The sequence below is a fragment of the Homalodisca vitripennis genome, chromosome 5 (assembly GCF_021130785.1).
Source record: "Homalodisca vitripennis isolate AUS2020 chromosome 5, UT_GWSS_2.1, whole genome shotgun sequence".
In the NCBI taxonomy this organism is placed as follows: domain Eukaryota; kingdom Metazoa; phylum Arthropoda; class Insecta; order Hemiptera; family Cicadellidae; genus Homalodisca; species Homalodisca vitripennis.
The window spans coordinates 39404736-39427156 of record NC_060211.1 but is presented as its reverse complement, the minus strand read 5'-3'; the positions used below and the strand labels follow the sequence as shown (position 1 = coordinate 39427156).

The 22421-nt window shown below is 34.8% G+C and overlaps 2 protein-coding genes across 2 annotated transcripts in view; one reads left to right on the top strand and one right to left on the bottom strand.

Annotated features, from left to right (window-relative positions):
• Positions 1 to 22421, bottom strand: part of LOC124362036 (proton-coupled amino acid transporter-like protein pathetic) — a 77351-nt gene that overhangs the window by 31126 nt on the left and 23804 nt on the right. The gene's annotated exons all lie outside the window — the stretch shown is intronic.
• LOC124362035 (ATP-dependent DNA helicase pif1-like) lies at positions 3317 to 5295 on the top strand. Its single transcript, XM_046816187.1, has one exon. It carries the CDS (start codon positions 3691 to 3693, stop codon positions 5293 to 5295), a length of 1605 nt encoding a protein of 534 aa, XP_046672143.1. The 5' UTR covers positions 3317 to 3690.

The window sequence follows — 22421 nt, the reverse complement described above, 5'->3', positions numbered from 1 at the left end:
TAGTTAAAACGGAGTGTAACTTTATTTTTCAAATAATTTTTCAAACATAGTGTGTTGAGTAACATTGTAACAATATTGTTACAACACACACATATATATATATATATATATATATATATATATATATCTTATAAATAAAAATGAATGTCGAAATGTGTTGGTAAGCGCTAAACTCGATAACGGGTGGACGGATTCTGTTAATTCTTTTTGTAAAATGTTCATTGAAATCCGAGGAAGGTTTTTATGAAGAAAAAGTTAAGAAAATATATCTGGAATATTTTGGAATTCAGGAAAAATTGTATTTTGTACGTTTCATAATTAAAATTAAACTGGCACTAAACAGCTGTTTAGTGCCAGTTTAGTTCGACAAACTTTCTGAAACATCTGCTTACATTTAAATGTTACCAATAATAAATAAACAGTGCGTGATCGTGTAATGCAGATAGTAAATAAAACATTAATATATCTGTGACCTAATCTATTGAGTTTGCTTTTGTCAACTGATACACGAAACAAATTCGTATATCGTGTTTTGTGCAGAGTGTTTACTTAGTTAGTGTTTGTTTAGTTCGTGATTAGTGAAAAAATAATTTATATTTGATATGCCTCCTATAAGACGAAGCAATTTAGGTAGAAGAACCAGAAATGCTACAAACCAAGCTAATTACCGATCTAATCGTACTGCACAAGAACGTGACGACGGAAATGAACGTGAAAGAATTCGGATATTACAAACGCGTGAATCGCGAGCGCGACATTCAACTAATAATCGCGCAAGTTTGAATCGAGCTGCTTTCAGTTACGATGTGTCAATTGACTACAGTAACTACCAATGTGTTGTTATTGGTTCTATGAACTCGGTTTGCTCACACTGTAAGGCATTAAAATACAAAAACGAAGCCAATGGATTGTGTTGCGCAAATGGTAAAGTAAAATTGATACCATTGGATCCACCACCAGAACCATTGTACTCATTGGTTTCAGGAATAGGAACAGATTCTATACACTTTTTGACACATATCCAACAATATAACAATTGCTTTCAAATGACTTCATTTGGGACAACAAATGTAGTTCGGGAAAATTTTATGCCAACTTTCAAGGTATGTATTATAGCAGTTACTCATAATTATTTTAGCGAACAAAATTTTCTGTCACCAAAGTTAAGATGTGTCACTAATCTCTAATTTCTTAATCACTTATATATCACTTAGTCATCATATTATATGGTGATTCAGTTTCAGTGACACTTTTATTATATTTTATATTTGATAGATATTAGTTAAAACTAAATATATACTTTTTAAGATAAAATATTATTCAAGTTTGATCACTGACAATCCATTAATTTATACCACACCATAATATTTTTTTTATTTACAGATACAAGGGCAAATATATCACAGAGCAGGTTCACTGTTACCAGTGTCAGATAGCGACAACAAATTCCTGCAAATTTATTTTATGGGCAATTCACCACAAGAAATTGATCTGCGTTGTGCACATAACAATTTAGTAAAGAGGTCTATTGTAGAACAATTACAAACTTTATTTCATCAACACAATCAATTGATTATATTGTTTAAAACTGCCCTGGATCTGATGCCATCCGATAATCACAAAATTGTAATCAGAGCTGATAAAACACCTGCAGGTCAACATACAAGACGTTTTAATGCACCAACTATTGATGAAGTTGCTATCGTTGTAGTTGGAGAAAACTTGGAATCCCGTGATATTGTTTTACATCGTCGGAATGATCAATTACAACGTATAAAGGAAACACACCGCTCATATGATGCACTGCAATATCCCATTATATTTTGGCAAGGTGAAGATGGCTACGATTTCTCAATAAAAATGATAAATCCCATTATAGGTAACTAAAATATTAGTTTAGCTATGGCGATAATATCTCAGTCATTATATTATATATTTTAATTTTATATTTGAATGTTATTAAAACAAAATATATTTACAGGTTCTGAAACCAACAAAAAAGTCAGTTCAATGAACTATTATTCATACCGCCTAATGATTCGGGAAAATGAAGAAAATCACATATTGAAATGTCGGCGATTATATCACAAATATGTTGTTGACATGTATGTTAAAATTGAAACGGAGAGATTTACATTCATCAGGTTGAATCAAACCAAACTCCGATCTGAAGAGTATATTCACCTTCGAGATGCGATTAATACTGATGGAAATGCACAGAATGTCGGTCGGATGACTATTCTTCCAGCAACATACATCGGAAGCCCTCGGCATATGCACGAATATGCTCAAGATGCCATGTCGTATGTTCGTCATTATGGTACAGCAGATTTGTTCATCACATTTACATGCAATCCGCAATGGATAGAAATCAAGCAGGAGTTATTCCCTGGGCAATCACCCATTGATCGTCATGATATTACAGCCAGAGTCTTTAGACAAAAATTGAAATCTTTAATGGATTTCATCGTAAAACATAATGTGTTTGGTGAGACACGCTGCTGGATGTATTCTATGGAGTGGCAGAAACGAGGATTGCCACATGCACACATTTTGATTTGGTTGGTTGAAAAGATAAGGCCAAATGAAGTTGATGCAGTGATATCAGCTGAAATCCCTAATGTACAAGTAGATCCTGGATTGCATGAGGTAGTTATCAAAAACATGATACATGGTCCCTGTGGAACTCTTAATCAAAATTCACCGTGTATGATGGATGGTAAATGTTCAAAACGATATCCACGGACATTAATATCGGAAACAATTACTGGTAATGACGGTTATCCATTGTATCGTCGCAGATCGACAGCAGACAATGGAAAATCAACAATTGTCAAATTAAATCAACAATATATTGAAATAGATAATCGTTGGATTGTTCCATATTCACCCATTTTATCAAAGACATTCAAAGCACACATCAACGTTGAATCTTGCCATTCAGTGAAATCTATTAAATACATTTGCAAATATGTAACCAAAGGGAGTGATATGGCTGTGATTGGAATTGGTGCAGAGAATTCCAATGATGAAGTTACCCAATACCAAATGGGCCGCTATGTCAGTAGTAATGAAGCAGTTTGGCGAATATTTTCTTTTCCTATTCATGAGAGACACCCTTCTGTTGTTCACTTAGCTGTGCATTTAGAAAATGGACAAAGAGTGTATTTTACAGCACAGAACGCAGTACAAAGAGCTGCTCAGCCACCATCTACTACATTAACCAGTTTTTTTGAGACATGCCAAAACGATGATTTCGCACAAACATTGCTATATTCTGAAATGCCAAAATATTATACCTGGAATCAACCCTCAAGGAGATTTATACGACGGAAACAAGGAAAACCAGTTCCAGGATATACAGATGTATATTCCACCGATGCGATTGGCCGGATTTATTCAGTACATCCAAGCAATGATGAATGTTTTTATTTACGACTGCTATTAGTCAATGTACGTGGCCCAACATCATTCCAACAGTTACGAACTGTTGATGGTGAATTGTGTGGATCCTACAGAGAAGCCTGTCAACGTTTGCAATTGCTTGAAAATGACGCTCATTGGGATCAAACTCTCAATGATGCTGTAATATCATCACACGCTCATCAAATACGAACATTGTTTTCTATAATCATATCTACATGCTTCCCATCAAACCCAATTGATTTGTGGATCAAGTACAAAGATTATATGTGTGATGATATTTTGTATCAAATACGGAATAGAATGGGAAATCCAAATATACAAATCAGTGAAGAAATTTACAATGAAGCATTGATTTCAATTGAGGACATGTGCTTGATAATGTCAAACAAACTATTAATTCAATTAGGCCTGACCGCGCCCAATCGTCCAATGCATGACGCTTTTAACCAAGAGTTGCATCGAGAAAAACTGTATGATTTCAACGCTTTGAAAGAATTAATTCAAACAAATCTTCCACTGTTAAATGAACAACAGAAGTATGTATTTGAAACTCTTATGAAAGTAACAAATGATGAAACTGGAGGGATTTACTTCTTAGATGCACCTGGTGGTACAGGAAAAACTTTTTTGATTTCATTAATATTAGCAACAATTCGCTCACAAAATAAAATTGCACTTGCACTCGCTTCGTCGGGAATCGCAGCAACTTTGCTTGAAGGTGGTCGAACAGCCCATTCAGCACTAAAATTGCCATTAAATATGCAAAGCAATGAAACTCCAACCTGCAACGTTTCGAAGAACTCTGCAATGGCAAAGGTTTTGCAGCAATGTAAATTGATTGTTTGGGATGAATGCACGATGGCACATAAAAAATCTTTGGAGGCTTTAGACAGAACCTTAAAAGATCTACGGAGCAATAATAACCGATTTGGTGGTGCAATGATTTTATTAGCAGGAGATTTTCGTCAAACATTGCCAGTGATTCCACGATCAACGCCAGCTGATGAACTCAATGCATGTCTAAAGTCCTCCAATTTGTGGAAACATGTCAAAGTACTTCATTTAAGCAAGAATATGCGTGTCGAGTTGCAAAATGACCAATCTGGAAACATATTCTCTAAACAACTCATTGACATTGGTAATGGCAAATTTCCTATAGACATGTTGACTGGCTGCATTAACTTTCCTCAAAGTTTTTGTCAGTTAACTCGATCAAAAGATGAACTTATTCAGAAGGTGTTTCCAGATGTTTCTCAAAATTACAGAAACCATGATTGGTTGAGCGAACGAGCTATACTGGCTGCAAAAAACATAGATGTAAATGAATTAAATTTCAAAATTCAAGAACAAATTACAGGCGAATTGAGGATATATAAATCAGTTGATTCGGCTACTAATCAAGATGATGTAGTCAACTATCCACTGGAATTTTTAAACTCGCTGGATTTGCCAGGATTGCCACCTCACAATCTTCAATTAAAGGTTGGATCGGTGGTTATAATGTTGCGAAATATCAACCAACCGCGTCTTTGCAACGGTACACGGTTAGCGATAAAAAATTTACTAAACAATGTGATAGAAGCAACTATACTCAAAGGAAAGTATAAAGGAGAGGATGTTCTCATACCGCGCATCCCAATGATTCCGACTGATGTGCCATTTGAGTTTAAACGACTACAGTTTCCAGTGCGGCTTGCTTTTGCTATGACTATAAACAAGTCCCAGGGGCAATCATTAAGTGTTTGTGGTATTAATCTAGAAAACCCATGTTTCTCACATGGTCAATTGTATGTTGCCTGTTCCCGTGTTGGAAAACCATCAGATTTGTTTATCTATGCGCCAGGTAATCAAACAAAAAACATCGTATAACACAAAGCACTACAATGATAATAATAATAATTATGATTCACATGATTAACAATAAAGCGATTACTTACTTTTAAATCCTTATATATGTTTTATTTAATTATTTTTTATTCACAACGCCCTATCACCAGGGTGACGGTTCTGTTCAGGAGAATTTTTTTTAATACGTAGGCAAAAAACTGCCACATTACAAATCTTTTTGACAGGACGAAGTCTGTCAGGTCAGCTAGTATATATACAGGGTGATTCATGAAGTTCTCCCCCCACTTCTACAGCACATTGTACTAGTAAAAATAATGAAAAAATGTTATATAAACATAGATCCGAAAACGCTTCGTTAGCGAGTTACAGCTAGCGAAAGATTTCGCCTGAATTCCTGGGTAAAGAGTAACTGTATAAAGTATAAGCCATATATGTATTCAGTATAAAGCCATACTGAACTTTTGGAAAGGTTAATTAAGTAAGAAATATCGTGGATTCTTATGTATTTTTACCTGATAAAGCTAATAAAATAGGTTTCAGAACTGTACCTGTAGTAGTTTTTGAGGGATTCAGGGTTAAATGCAAAAAATTGGGTCACGAAACAATGTTTTTTTAAGTTTGATGTACAATAACTTTGTTAAATTGGTAATAAATACATAAAATCAACAAACATTAATTGTAGTGAATTTAATTCTGAGAAAATTGATATAATCAAAGTCTAAAATAAAATAGAAATAAGTACCAAAAAATCGATTTTATTCAGTATAATACATTACTAGCTGTAAAGAAATACTGTACGGTATTTAGTTAAAATAAAACAAAAACAAAATGTTTGTTCCTTAATGATGAGATAAATTGAGAAAACAAGATTAACTGTTAAATAAATTTGTTTGTAAATAACAATATCATGTTTTATTACGTTGTATTCTTTTTAAAATAATTTACATTAAATGTTCGAAAATAAATGAAGCAAACATTTTCCCATTATTGTTTACTAATCATCGAAATGCAGTTTTTTGTTTTATTAATTTCTAAGTTGGTAACGCACGAATAACAGCTGATCAACAATGGTATTCTGTACTGTTACGTTAGAACTGTGTATTAGTGGTGTTTTTCAAGCTACAGCAGGAGATCAGGTTCTGTGAATCGTGTTATTAAATGCAATTTTTCTGTGAGTTATAATTCGATTGTTTATTCAGCGAAAAAATGCCTTACTTATTTACATCAGAGGAATACGCTGTTATGGTTTTTATTTTGGGTTACTGTAATGGTAATGCTAGAGCTGCTGTAGAATAATATGAACTACGTTACCCTAATAGGAGGATTCCAGATACCAAAACAATTTCAGGAACTTTTCGTACCCTTCGGGAAACAGGATCACTACCAAGTACTAGAACCAATTATGAACGAGCTGTCCAACTTGATGATGGACTGGATGATGGATTGGATATTGTTATTAATGCTGTTCATCGCAGTCCAGGTGTAAGTACACGACGTATTTCTAGGCGGATAGGAGTTTCGCAGTCAACGTTGTGGAGGTCACTTAATCGAAACAAATTTTATCCGTTTCATAAACAAAAGGTTCAACATCTACAGCTAGGGGATGGTCCACTTCGCTTGGAGTTTTGCAACTTTTTGAATATTAATAATCAACTCTACAAGCGTATTTTGTTTACGGATGAGGCACAATTCACTCGGAATGGTGTCAATAACTTGCACAATGAACACTCATAGGCAGAAGAAAATCCACATGAGGTAGTGGAACAGAACTTTCAACACCGATTTAGCGTCAATGTCTGGTGTGGCCTTTTGCACAATCGGCTGATTGGACCTTTCATATTACCTGGACGCCTAAATGCTGAGTTCTATTTGCATTTCCTTCAAGAAGAGTTGCCGCAGCTGTTAGAGAATGTTCCTTTACATCTCAGACAAAATTTGTACTTCCAGCATGACGGAGTACCTCCCCACTTTTCACGTGCCGTTTCTGCTTACTTAAATCATCAATTTCCTGATGATTGGTCGTGGAGGGCCTCACCCTTGGCCACCAAGATCACCAGATCTATCTCCATTGGATTATTGCGTCTGGGGATGGATGAAAGACATTGTATACAAGACAAAAGTGAATTCTCGTGATGAATTAATTGCCCGTATTATGGATTCGGCTGTGCAGATACAGGGAAGTCCTGAAAAATTAAGAAACGCAACAAAAGCAATACACAAACGTGCTGCAAAATGTATTGATAATGATGGCCTCATTTTCGAACATCTATTATAAAAAGGTGCGTACGGTTGGCCCAACCTGATTAATTTTGCTTAAAACTAGTAATGTATTATACTGAATAAAATCGATTTTTTGGTACTTATTTCTATTTTATTTTAGACTTTGATTATATCAATTTTCTCAGAATTAAATTCTCTACAATTAATGTTTGTTGATTTTATGTATTTATTACCAATTTATCAAAGTTATTGTACATCAAACTTAAAAAAACATTGTTTCGTGACCCAATATTTTGCATTTAACCCTGAATCCCTCAAAAACTACTACGGGTACAGTTCTGAAACCTATTTTATTAGCTTTATCAGGTAAAAATACATAAGAATCCACGATATTTCTTACTTAATTAACCTTTCCAAAAGTTCAGTATGGCTTTATTTTACTCTTTACCCAGGAATTCAGGCGAAATCTTTCGCTAGCTGTAACTCGCTAACGAAGCGTTTTCGGACCTATGTTTATATAACATTTTTTCATTATTTTTACTAGTACAATGTGCTGTAGAAGTGGGGGGAGAACTTCATGAATCACCCTGTATATATATATATTATATATATATATATATATATATATATATATATATATATATATATATATATATATATATATATATATATATATATATATTATAACTCAATGTTACAGTATTGTTACAATGTTACTCAACACACTATGTTAATTTTGTGCACATATTTAGGTAGCTACATTAAAGAATGTTGAGTATCGAAGTAAAATAATTAGGTAATTATCACTAAATGGAAAGGCATATTCAAAATATATCTACAATGAATTTCATATAAAAAATTTGTCAAATAAAATTAGTTATTTTATATAAAATATGAAATACGTTAGTTGTTTTATGATTTTCAAGCACACCTTTCAAGTAAAATAAAACACTGAATATAATATAGCTGTAACTATTGTGAGCTATGAATTTACACTTGTAAACTCAGCCAGTCTGTACGAGCATGTGTGTGAAATGCCACCCTTTTGTAATAAACACGCAAGTCAAATCAAATCACGTTTATTTTCACAAAAACCTGAAAAACAGAAGTAAATATTTATATTTATAAAGGAAACAAATGCAGCATTTGGATTTCTAATGGTTATAAAATATACAAAAATATTCTAGTAATAGAATTCAAAATATTTAACATTAAATAATTAGCGCTAAATAATATTAAAAAGACATATCACAAAGAAATAAATCCATATATTGAAATAAAGAGATAAATTAAAATTTAAAATAATATATACATATTTACACATATACACACATCTACACACATAGCTAGTGAAACCAGCATTTAATTTGCTATATAATTTCCGTGTAATTTACAAAAATATGGGAAAAGAGTCTACACGGGCCTTAATGACCTGTGCGTAGACTGGAGTTGAAATGTTTGGGATTAAAATTCTATCTTGAGCAGTGTGTAGATTAATTTTATGAATTTTTTTAATTGAAAGAAGTTATCTGAAGCAGAATAACTTATTTATATGACTTAAGAATTCTGATAATTAGCAATGTTGTAGAGAATGCAGACAAAAACTAATACAAATATTGAGTGAACAAAAATTCATAAAAATTTCATAATAAGTCACCGTACATAACTCATCGTTAAATATTTTGAAGCTGAACTAGAAACATTTCAAGGTATCTAAGTAGGTTGAAGCCATCAGTTGTCTATCGGCTGAGCTTTAGCGAAGCTTATTAAAGGTTGGAAAAATGTACATTTCTGTCTGTCTGTCTATCTGTCTGTCAGTCCACACAATATCTCGAAAAACATCCAACAGACTTGAAATGTTGCATGAACCTTCATTCTGTAGGAGCAACATATGAGGGAATATTTGTACATTGGTCCTAAGATGGCAACGGGAAAATAGGAGAATAAATAAATTTGTAAACAAACTGTGTACAGTCATGTGTTATTTCAGTACGTGACCTTTTTAATTATAGAATAAAACCAAAAATAACAGTGTGGGGAAAACATTTGTTTTGGTGCACTGCTACGTTGTACTACCCTATCTCAACAGAACTTTTTTATTTTAACACTAGCTGTTTCCCGCGGCTTCGCACGCGTCTCTTAAGCTTTGCCCGTATATTTCTTTGCCTTCAAATAGTGTTTGGATATTTTAATATACGTAACTACTGTGTTGTAATTGCAGTTTATAATGTGCAGGCGCTTTGATAACTTTTATATCTTGCAGTACAGCCTGGTGGTTAGTTACATCAATGGGCATTGCGTATAAACCTTCTACATAGAAAAATACAAATTTTCATAGTGATCGGTCCAATAGTTTCTGAGTCTATAAAGGACAAACACACAAACATTCATTTTTATATATTATGATTGCAGAAACAGTTTAAACAAAATTTGTCGTTTCTCTTAAGCTTACTCTATGCTTTAAAACTATAAGTGTAAAGAAATTTATATATAAATATATTTTTTGTCGCATTATATATGTTTACAAAGAACAGCTGATTAAAAATTTGAAAAGACTCTTTCACTTAATAACATATGTTTGCTGCAATGCATTTCTTACGGGTATTTCTGTAACCAGTGGGGCGGAATCCTGAATCGGGAAAGGGATAAAAAGTATCCTATAACCTTCTACAGATCAAGACGAACAAATTTAAAAAAAAATTAGGCGAATCCGTCCAGCCGTTTGTGAGTGATGCTGTTACACACGAACAGTTTCATTTTTATATATATAGATTGCAACAGAACCTAACTTAATGGACAAAAGTGTTAATGCATCGTGTGACTAGATATAGATTCAAAACTTTGTATGCAACCTCAGCAAAACTTGTTACGCGGCGAAGTTCAGCCTTAAATAATTTATAGATTTCGCAACACATTCCATTTGCTCTCTCTATGTATGGTAAAGAATTCTATACAAATTTAAAATACTTTAAGAGTAAAAACCATTTATTTAATTAATAGTCTGTGTTTTGAAATCAAAACCACCTTTTAATAAATTAACATGGACAGCGACAACAATGGAACATTGAATTGTGTGGAGACGGCTTAAAATCTTATATACTGAAAACAACAGTGCTGGTTTTCATTAGAATCAGGAATGCTGATTACTGAGGACCAGGTAGTTTGTCTGTATGTGTAATATTTCTCAATAGAAAGGTCCTAGAGACTTCAAACTTGCTGCATAGGTTTCTCTTGATTTAAGGAAGGACCTTGTTTATTTTGGGGAGAAACTGCCCAAATACACCGTCCGGTAAAAATTCAAAGTCAAGAAAGTCCTATTTAACCAGGCGAAGTTAGGGCTAAGAAGCCCTCTTTAACACTTAATCTGGAGACGAACTGCTTAGAGGTGACCACCAAACCTGTCCTGGCAGGCGAATGGCTTGCAAGGACAGGATCGCTCAGCAGTCACTTATCCAAGCAGCAATCAAGTTCGACGTTGCTTGATTCGGTTATAGCAAGATAACCGCCGTACCCGATATACTGCGCCATAGGGGCCCAGTATCAAGGGTTTGAACACATCAAGAGTATGTTAGATTACGTCACATGCATTTTAAGCACGGTTAGGAGATTCCACTTAGTTCAAGTGATAACCCTATTGGGGTCAAAGGGCAGTCTGTCCTGTCAGTGTGCGATAATTATGTCCTGTCGCATCCTTCGATGGTCAGATTCCGTTATATGCTCCAAACGCTAATTTTTCATTTACGGATGATTATAGTGAATTACAATTAGTTACTAGCTAAGAAAAAAGGGTACTTACGTATTATATCGACCACACCCCTACATTTCTCCAAAGACAAATTTCAACAAAAACAAACATTACCAAACAAAAACTAAACTCTTTATTGATGAAAACACACAAAACTTGTTTTTATTCTTGATCACACTCCGCCACCCAAAATGCGAGTGCCTCCGGCCATCAGCGCGGGGCAGTACCTTCGGTTAACGAAAGAAAAGCATCCCTCTAGATAGTACCTATCAGTAAAATATCAAATTCTAGAGGGGCTTATCAGAAATATAAATTGAATTGTAATGGAAAGGCAATTATGTACCGTGCAAAAAACTTAAATAATCATGTGATGCCGCGCGGCTTGCCGTAATCGGGATTCTCGAGAAAGATAAACTAACAGTGACAACAATACCGATCGCAATACGTGGAAATGCTTGTTGATTGATGGAATGTTAGTTCTGTTACTCAACTACATCGTTTTATAACGTTCTAAGTTCATTGAAAAAAGTTTAAGCGTTGGGGGCATATAACGGAATCTGGCCCCTTCGATATTCCATTATATCGGTGTAACCATTATCCGCATTAACGCCAGGATATTTTACGCCATTATGTCTCAAAGCGTGTTAAAACTTTAATAGAAATAAAATTCATATAAGAGGAATAAAGTTATAAATCTTTTGACATCTATAAAAAAAACATTTACACTACATTGTGCAATAATCAAGATAAATGTTTAGCACGTGAATTATGACCATCTTTGAAATATTCATTAAATGGTTAACAAAACAGTCCAAGGCATGTTTAAGTACTATTAGCACTTTAAGCAATTATCAGGTATGATTGGAGTTACGAATTGCGACAATTATCATGTTTATTCAAATGTATTATTGGAATAGCTGACACCTGTACTGTGTTGGCAGTGATTGATAACAGAGTTAATCTGGATTTGTGCTATTTTCCCAATAAGAGTCTGTTGTAATTAAAATGATTGACATATTTTCATAAAAGCAGTGGTAACCTTTAAATACATATACGTCCTTATTATTAACTGAATAATTCTGGAAGATTTTTTAAATATAATTTATACGCATTCGAATATTTTTTAGGTTTTGCTGGTTATTTGTCATAGATGCTTTTTCGTATATATTCAATTCCATATTTAAAAAATATGAACTCATCATGGAGCTGGATCATGTGATCCACCCATTTCTCTCATGTGTAAGAGTCGAATGATCTAAAGTACAAACTCTTCATGGAGCTGGATCTCGCGATCCACCCATCTCTCCCATGTGTAAGAGTCGAATTATCTAAAGTATAAACTCTTCATGGAGCTGGATCTCGCGATCCACCCATCTCTCCATGTGTAAGAGTCGAATTATCTAAAGTATAAACTCTTCATGGAGTTGGATCTCGTGAGCCACCCATCTCTCCTATGTGTAAGAGTCGAATGATCTAAAGTATAAACTCTTCATGGAGCTGGATCTCGCGATCCACCCATCTCTCCTATGTGTAAGAGTCGAATTATCTAAAGTATAAACTCTTCATGGAGTTGGATCTCGTGATCCACCCATCTCTCCTATGTGTAAGAGTCGAATGATCTAAAGTATAACCTCTTCATGGAGTTGGATCTCGTGATCCACCCATCTCTCCTATGTGTAAGAGTCGAATGATCTAAAGTATAAACTCTTCATGGAGCTGGATCTCGCGATCCACCCATCTCTCCTATGTGTAAGAGTCGAATTATCTAAAGTATAAACTCTTCATGGAGCTGGATCTCGCGATCCACCCATCTCTCCAAGTGTAAGAGTCGAATTATCTAAAGTATAAACTCTTCATGGAGTTGGATCTCGTGATCCACACATCTCTCCTATGTGTAAGAGTCGAATGGTTTAAAGTATAAACTCTTCATGGAGCTGGATCTCGCGATCCACCCACCTCTCCCATGCGTAAGAGTCGAATTATCTAAAGTATAAACTCTTCATGGAGCTGGATCTCGCGATCCACCCATCTCTCCATGTGTAAGAGTCGAATTATCTAAAGTATAAACTCTTCATGGAGTTGGATCTCGTGATCCACACATCTCTCCTATGTGTAAGAGTCGAATGGTCTAAAGTATAAACTCTTCATGGAACTGGATCTCGCGATCCACCCATCTCTCCCATGCGTAAGAGTCGAATTATCTAAAGTATAAACTCTTCATGGAGCTGGATCTCACGATCCACCCATCTCTCCATGTGTAAGAGTCGAATTATCTAAAGTATAAAACTCTTCATAGAGTTGGATCTCGTGATCCACCCATCTCTCCTATGTGTAAGAGTCGAATGATCTAAAGTATAAACTCTTCTTGGAGCTGGATCTCGCGATCCACCCATCTCTCCATGTGTAAGAATCGAATTATCTAAAGTATAAACTCTTCATGGAGTTGGATCTCGTGATCCACCCATCTCTCCTATGTGTAAGAGTCGAATTATCTAAAGTATAAACTCTTCAAGGAGTTGGATCTCGTGATCCACCCATCTCTCCTATGTGTAAGAGTCGAATGATCTAAAGTATAAACTCTTCATTGAGCTGGATCTCGCGATCCACCCATCTCTCCATGTGTAAGAGGCGAATGATCTAAAGTATAAAGTCTTCATGGAGCTGAGTCACGTGATCCACCCATCTCTCCCATGTGTAAGAGTCGGATGATCTAAAGTGTAAACTCTTCATGGAGTTGGATAACGTGCTCCACCCATCTCTCCCATGTATAAGAGTCGAATGATCTAAAGTATAAACTCTTCATGGAGCTGGATCTCGCGATCCACCCATCTCTCCATGTGTAAGAGTCGAATGATCTAAAGTATAAACTCTTCATGGAGTTGGATCTCGTGATCCACCCATCTCTCCTATGTGTAAGAGTCGAATGATCTAAAGTATAAACTCTTCATGGAGTTGGATCTCGTGATTCACCCATCTCTCCTATGTGTAAGAGTCGAATGATCTAAAGTATAAACTCTTCATGGAGCTGGATCTCGCGATTTACCCATCTCTCCTATGTGTAAGAGTCGAATTATCTAAAGTATAAACTCTTCATGGAGCTGGATCTCGCGATCCACCCATCTCTCCATGTATAAGAGTCGAATTATCTAAAGTATAAACTCTTCATGGAGTTGGATCTCGTGATCCACACATCTCTCCTATGTGTAAGAGTCGAATGGTTTAAAGTATAAACTCTTCATGGAGCTGGATCTCGCGATCCACCCACCTCTCCCATGCGTAAGAGTCGAATTATCTAAAGTATAAACTCTTCATGGAGCTGGATCTCGCGATCCACCCATCTCTCCATGTGTAAGAGTCGAATTATCTAAAGTATAAACTCTTCATGGAGTTGGATCTCGTGATCCACACATCTCTCCTATGTGTAAGAGTCGAATGGTCTAAAGTATAAACTCTTCATGGAACTGGATCTCGCGATCCACCCATCTCTCCCATGCGTAAGAGTCGAATTATCTAAAGTATAAACTCTTCATGGAGCTGGATCTCGCGATCCACCCATCTCTCCATGTGTAAGAGTCGAATTATCTAAAGTATAAACTATTCATAGAGTTGGATCTCGTGATCCACCCATCTCTCCTATGTGTAAGAGTCGAATGATCTAAAGTATAAACTCTTCATGGAGCTGGATCTCGCGATCCACCCATCTCTCCATGTGTAAGAATCGAATTATCTAAAGTATAAACTCTTCATGGAGTTGGATCTCGTGATCCACCCATCTCTCCTATGTGTAAGAGTCGAATGATCTAAAGTATAAACTCTTCATGGAGCTGGATCTCGCGATCCACCCATCTCTCCATGTGTAAGAGGCGAATGATCTAAAGTATAAAGTCTTCATGGAGCTGAGTCACGTGATCCACCCATCTCTCCTATGTGTAAGAGTCGGATGATCTAAAGTGTAAACTCTTCATGGAGTTGGATAACGTGCTCCACCCATCTCTCCCATGTGTAAGAGTCGAATATCATTATGTTTTAACTATTAAATTTGTGGCTGACTCCTTTGTATTTTTATCAATAGTTTTTAAATTTATTCAGTTAAAAAAATTAATGAATAAAATGGATAAAAATATAATTAATATTACTAAACAATGGTATTATTATATTAAAATAATTAAAAACAGATTTACTTTACTAACCAGTGAAATAGTGTAACTATTAAAACATAAAACAAGAACAGTGGTCGCAACAATATTATTAATAATACTATGGAAACATAAAATTATTTCAATTAAAGAAAAGATATAGTAAAATTATAACAATTTAAATACTTAATGCTATTTTATTAAAAACTCAAGTAAATCATTCACATACTAGCATGCACAATATCTGTCAGATGCATGAAAAGTGGTAGAAAACTTGCTTTGGAACCGTGTCTAAAACATCATAGTGCACTCGATTGTACACCTGATGAGACAATGAGAACACCTGCTCAGCTAGATAACTCTATGTTTTGTCTCTGATGTCGAAACGATGTAAAGAGTTCGTTTTGAACTTTTTGGTCGCTGACATTTTGGTATCTCTTCACACGTGGACCTCAGATTTTCACGATTTCACACTGACACTGTCAAATTTCACACGCTGCACTAAGCGGAATGTGAAATGGGGTTAAACTCAACCCATGCACTAAATCAACCCTTCCCATCTTAACTATGCTATATATATGGTGGTGGCTCATAGTGCCTAAGCTCACAGCGCCACAACGTGAATTTGCTCACAGCGCCACAACGTGAATGTGCTCACACCGCCACAACTCATAGCGCCACAGATTTGGCCGAAGTGCTCACAGCGCCAACACAACCGCATAAATAATCGGGTCCATGCTCACAGCGCCACAGCTCACAGCGCAACAGCTCATAGCGCCACAGATTTGGTCGAGTGCTCACAGCGCCAACACAACCGAATAAATAATCGGATCCATGCTCACAGCGCCACAGCTCATAGCGCCAAAGATTTGGCCGGAGTGCTCACAGCGCCACAGCTCATAGCGCCACAGATTTGAGAGTGGGGGAAACACCCGCTGGAGGGGCAACCCGCCTTCCCTGTACCAACCTCCAAAGTTATAATTCCCGTGATAACCAAGAAACATTGTTTCTATTGTTTGAACCGGTATTTTAAAACCTATTTTGTGGTAATCACGCTTGTATTAATTAATTAACCTTTCTGTGTATATCTGTCTTTTAATGTTAATAAATATATTGTTATTGTTAATGAAATAATAGTAGAACAGGTATTAATTATCACGAATTGATTGTAGTTTTTTTATTTTCTGTACGCATCAGCTTTATGTCATTGTGAATTTGCATGTTGTATATTGAATTGTAATCGCTTTAAAAATTAGTCCTCACACTCGTACATGCATAATTGTTGTTAATATGCCATTTTGAACTACGTGTGGGCTATGTGAATACTTTTTAGTTTTAGTTAAAACAAATTTTATTATGTACATATACCTTTTTTAAATGATCGGATTGTTTTAAATTCTTCATGAATAACATGCGTATTATTGAAAGAGAATACAGTTATTGTTTAATGGACGTTGAGATACCTATTTAGTGTACTAGACCTGAACTTGTATTAGTACATACTAACATTAACAATACTCATATAATATTGTATGTGCTTAGTAATAACAAAAAATACTATATTCATGGGAAACATATGTGCAGATCACGTCATTGATAGATAAAACAAGTTTACTTAACTAAAAGACAAGACAAAAAACGAGAGAAAAAACAACAAAATATATTAATTCTCATCTCACCCTGCTAGCGGTCTATTCCTTAAGCGTAGTAGCCTCGAAAATTGTATACATATATATAATATATATATATATATATATATATATATATATATATATATATATATATATACAGGGCGATTCATGAAGTTCTCCCCCCACTTCTATAGCACATTTTACTAGTAAAAATAATGAAAAAATGTTTTATAAACATAGGTCCGAAAACGCTTCGTTAGCGAGTTACAGCTAGCGAAAGATTTCGCCTGAATTCCTGGGTAAAGAGTAAAATAAAGCCATACTGAACTTTTGGAAAGGTTAATTAAGTAAGAAATATCGTGGATTCTTATGTAATTTTACCTGATAAAGCTAATAAAATAGGTTTCAGAACTGTACCTGTAGTAGTTTTTGAGGGATTCAGGGTTTAAATGCAAAATATTGGGGCACGACACAATGTTTTTTTAAGTTTGATGTACAATAACTTTGTTAAATTGGTAATAAATACATAAAAATCAACAAACATTAATTGTAGAGAATTTAATTCTGAGAAAATTTATATAATTAAAGTCTAAAATAAAACAGAAATAAGTACCAAAAAATCGATTTTATTCAGTATAATACATTACTAGCTGTAAAGAAATACCGTACGGTATTTAGTTAAAATAAAACAAAAACAAAATGTTTGTTCCTTAATGATGAGATAAATTGAGAAAACAAGATTAAATGTTAAATAAATTTGTTTGTAAATAAAAATATCATGTTTTATTACGTTGTATTTTTTTATAAAAATTTACTTCAAAAGTTCGAAAATAAATGAAGCAAACATTTTCCCATTATTGTTTACTAATCATCGAAATGCAGTTTTTTGTTTTATTAATTTCTAAGTTGGTAACGCACGAATAACATCTGATCAACAATGGTATTCTGTACTGTTACGTTAGAACTGTGTATTAGTGGTGTTTTGCAAGCTACAGCAGGAGATCGGGTTCTGTGAATCGTGTTATTAAATGCAATTTTTCTGTGAGTTATAATTCGATTGTTTATTCAGCGAAAAAATGCCTTACTTATTTACATCACAGGAATACGCTGATATGGTTTTTATTTTGGGTTACTGTAATGGTAATGCTAAAGCTGCTGTAGAAGAATATGAACTACGTTACTCTAATAGGAGGATTCCAGATACCAAAACAATTTCAGGAACTTTTCGTACTCTTCGGGAAACAGGATCACTACCAAGTACTAGAACCAATTATGAACGAGCTGTCCAACTTGATGATGATATTGTTATTAATGCTGTTCATCGCAGTCCAGGTGTAAGTACACGACGTATTTCTAGGCGGATAGGAGTTTCGCAGTCAACGGTGTGGAGGTCTCTTAATCGAAACAAATTTTATCCGTTTCATAAACAAAAGGTTCAACATCTACAGCTAGGGGATGGTCCGCTTCGCTTGGAGTTTTGCAACTTTTTGAATATTAATAATCAACTCTACAAGCGTATTTTGTTTACGGATGAGGCACAATTCAATCGGGATGGTGTCAATAACTTGCACAATGAACACTCATGGGCAGAAGAAAATCCTCATGAGGTAGTGGAACAGAACTTTCAACACCGATTTAGCGTCAATGTCTGGTGTGGCCTTTTGCACAATCGGCTGATTGGACCTTTCATATTACCTGGACGCCTAAATGCTGAGTTTCTATTTGCATTTCCTTCAAGAAGAGTTGCCGCAGCTGTTAGAGAATGTTCCTTTACATCTCAGACAAAATTTGTACTTCCAGCATGACGGAGCACCTCCCCACTTTTCACGTGCCGTTTCTGCTTACTTAAATCATCAATTTCCTGGACACTGGATTGGTCGTGGAGGGCCTCACCCTTGGCCACCAAGATCACCAGATCTATCTCCATTGGATTATTGCATCTGGGGATGTATGAAAGACATTGTAAACAAGACAAAAGTGAATTCTTGTGATGAATTAATTGCCCGTATTATGGATTCGGCTCTGCAGATACAGGGAAGTCCTGAAAAATTAAGAAACGCAAAAAAAGCAATACACAAACGTGCTGCAAAATGTATTGATAATGATGGCCTCTTTTTTGAACATTATTATAAAAAGGTGCGTACGGTTGGCCCAACCTAATTAATTTTGCTTAAAAGTAGTAATGTATTATACTGAATAAAATCGATTTTTTGGTACTTATTTCTGTTTCATTTTAGACTTTGATTATATCAATTTTCTCAGAATTACATTCTCTACAATTAATGTTTGTTGATTTTATGTATTTATTACCAATTTAACATAGTTATTGTACATCAAACTTAAAAAAACATTGTTTCGTGCCCCAATTTTTTGCATTTAACCCTGAATCCCTCAAAAACTACTACAGGTACAATTCTGAAACCTATTTTATTAGCTTTATCAGGTAAAATTACACAAGAATCCACGATATTTCTTACTTAATTAACCTTTCCAAAAGTTCAGTATGGCTTTATTTTACTCTTTACCCAGGAATTCAGGCGAAATCTTTCGCTAGCTGTAACTCGCTAACGAAGCGTTTTCGGACCTATGTTTATAAAACATTTTTTCATTATTTTTACTAGTAAAATGTGCTGTAGAAGTGGGGGGAGAACTTCATGAATCACCCTGTATATACATATACACACACACTTCCTTAATTTACGGATTCATAGAAAATACTTTTATTACGTTTATAATATTAATGTATGTATTTGAAAACGGTCAAAATATATTTCATTGTGTAGATCCCACAACTAAGAATTCTAAATCGATAAGCACAAGAACACACAAGAAAAGATATCATAGGCTATGTACCAGATAATTATGTTTTTCAAAATATAAACACTAAAAACATAATAACAGTATCCAAAGTGTTTATTAGTATAATTGTTATAATCTGTTTCTAATCGGGTACCTTACGATTAATTAGTGAAGACAAAGACATGTATGACATGTTACATAGCATATGGTAATATAATCTTTAATAATCTTTCATTTTTCGATTTATATTCCAAAACTAATCCAATTTGAGCTTTTTACGTTTACTATAATATGCTTAAACATAGTACTAATTTAAAATGTGCGTTTTTTCAATAATGCATAATACATTTTTTCGCAAAGTTTATATGATTATTTAATACTGTCCTCCTTTTTGCTTTAATACCCTCCTTTTTCACACCCAAAAGTCATCCTTTTCAGGAATATCCGTCTGGTCACCCTGCTCATAGCGTAGATTCCGTGATGGTGGGTGTCCGTCCGCCTGCATAGGGAATGGCTAAGCGTTAGCGAAGCCTAATCTTTCGCAGGATATCTTAAAAACAGAATGATCTCAAGGGGATAACTCGATACTGAATTGAGCTATAGGCTTGAAAGTTTAAAGAAACTTTATTTGCGGACCTACGATAGTTCACTTGCCTTCACGGAATTTGGCTGAGCGTCAGTGAATCCTATTACTAAGAGAGTATATCGAGGACGAAATAATCTATATGGCATTAAACTTGGGTGAAATTTTATTTCTATATACGCAAGATATTTTTCCTCGCCTGATCAGGCCTGGCATGATTACAAGGAACTTTTAGTCACTTATGGCAGTAGTCAGGTGAAGACCAATGGGATGAACCATATCTAAACAGAATGTCGTTGAAATAATTCCCACAGCATCGAAACTTAGCGAAGCCTGTTACGCGGCTTACGGTCTGAAGTACAAGAAGGTAGAAGTACGGCACTCTACGTGCCGTAACGGCTAGATGAAGTGGCATGCAAAACTTTCAATTTATAACTCATTTCATAAATATAAAATGACGCACCATAGAAATCATTCTTGTAGAAACGAACTTTCATGCAAAATTTAAAGTCTACATATAAAACTTTCATGACATCTCTTATACCACATGATACATTAACATTTCGATAAATTTATTGTTTAAATAATACAATTAAACACTATAAAATTATGTAAGTGTAGGTATGTTAGGCTAAATGTGTTGTCACGTGTTTTATTCCCTTATCGGTGTATTGAGTTTTTTTTTATTTATTCAGCTATTCTCTCGTTACCATCATAGTTGCCCACAAGACCAGTGTTAAATAATTCGATTACGCTCAGCGAAATTCCATGGAGTAACGCACTATCATCGAATTTTGGGTAGAAATTAAGCTTCATGCACAACTTCAAGTCCATGGTCATAGTAGGTTTTCGAGATTTCATGCGGACTGACAGACATACAGAAAATCTTTTCAGCTCCACAAGTGATAGGCTTCGCTAACGCTCAGCCAACAATAAAGACACTGACCCATTTAACAATTTAGTAAAAAAATAAATATAAATATATAAACAATTTGAAATTGATACGGAGTCCTATGTCTCCTTGGTGAACCTGTAACTACTAAAAACCTGTACACGAGAAACTATACTTGAGAGATAGTTCGCCAAAAGTTTACCTTTTCTTGACACTCTCACTGCATAAATGTTATTTTATTAATCTTGATTAATTGTTTTTGTCTAGTGATTTACGTAAGAATTTGATGCCTACGATCATGAAAATGTAAATGAAATTTGAGTACCGTTAGTTCGAAGCTGTGCTTTCTGTCACTGAAACCTGTAAAAAATGTTTTTGCGTCACCTGGTTGAAATAAATAGCAATCAATACAACAAAACTTATCACCTGACTGTGGGTACAATAACAACCTCATTATGAAAAGTGCCTTTAAGGAAATTTCGATTCAATGTTTGTTTATTGTCATAGTGAGTTCGCAGGGATTTCTAAAAGTCCACTACTGTGTTTTGTATTCATCATTGTCCTCTACTGAGTTTAACTTAACATTCCAAGTAGCAGGATCTTCTATAGAAAATGAATTAGGTAAGGTTACCTCAACCTGTGATTGCAAAATTTCAAACGGCTGCTGAAGAACTTCAGGCTCATCATTCAGGTTAACGTTGATGCAAAGCTGATCAAAGTGTATATCTAGGACTAGTAATTCTTCTTTAAAGTTATAAGAGGTCGATGAAGAAGGTCATGATGAGTCATCTCAGCATTCACAGGTAGGCGATGCATTAGTAACGTATGTTCTTATTTCAGGCACTATTAGTATAAGTTGACACCCTGCTTTTCAGGAGCGCGTTTCTTGTATTCAGACAGTAATTCCACAAGCCAATTAGAACTGTGGGTGAAGTTATTTGATTGATGAGAGAATATGCAGTAGTGATGATACAATAGGCTGTAAATGAAAGTGTATTTATTTATTTATTTAAGATTTTGTTGATTATTATTTATGTTTACGCATAATCCTGATTATTTACCTTTTCTTGCATGTTGCTAGTTATATATTATTACTTTTGCATTTGTAAAATTTTGTATTACTTAGTTGTTACTTAATTTT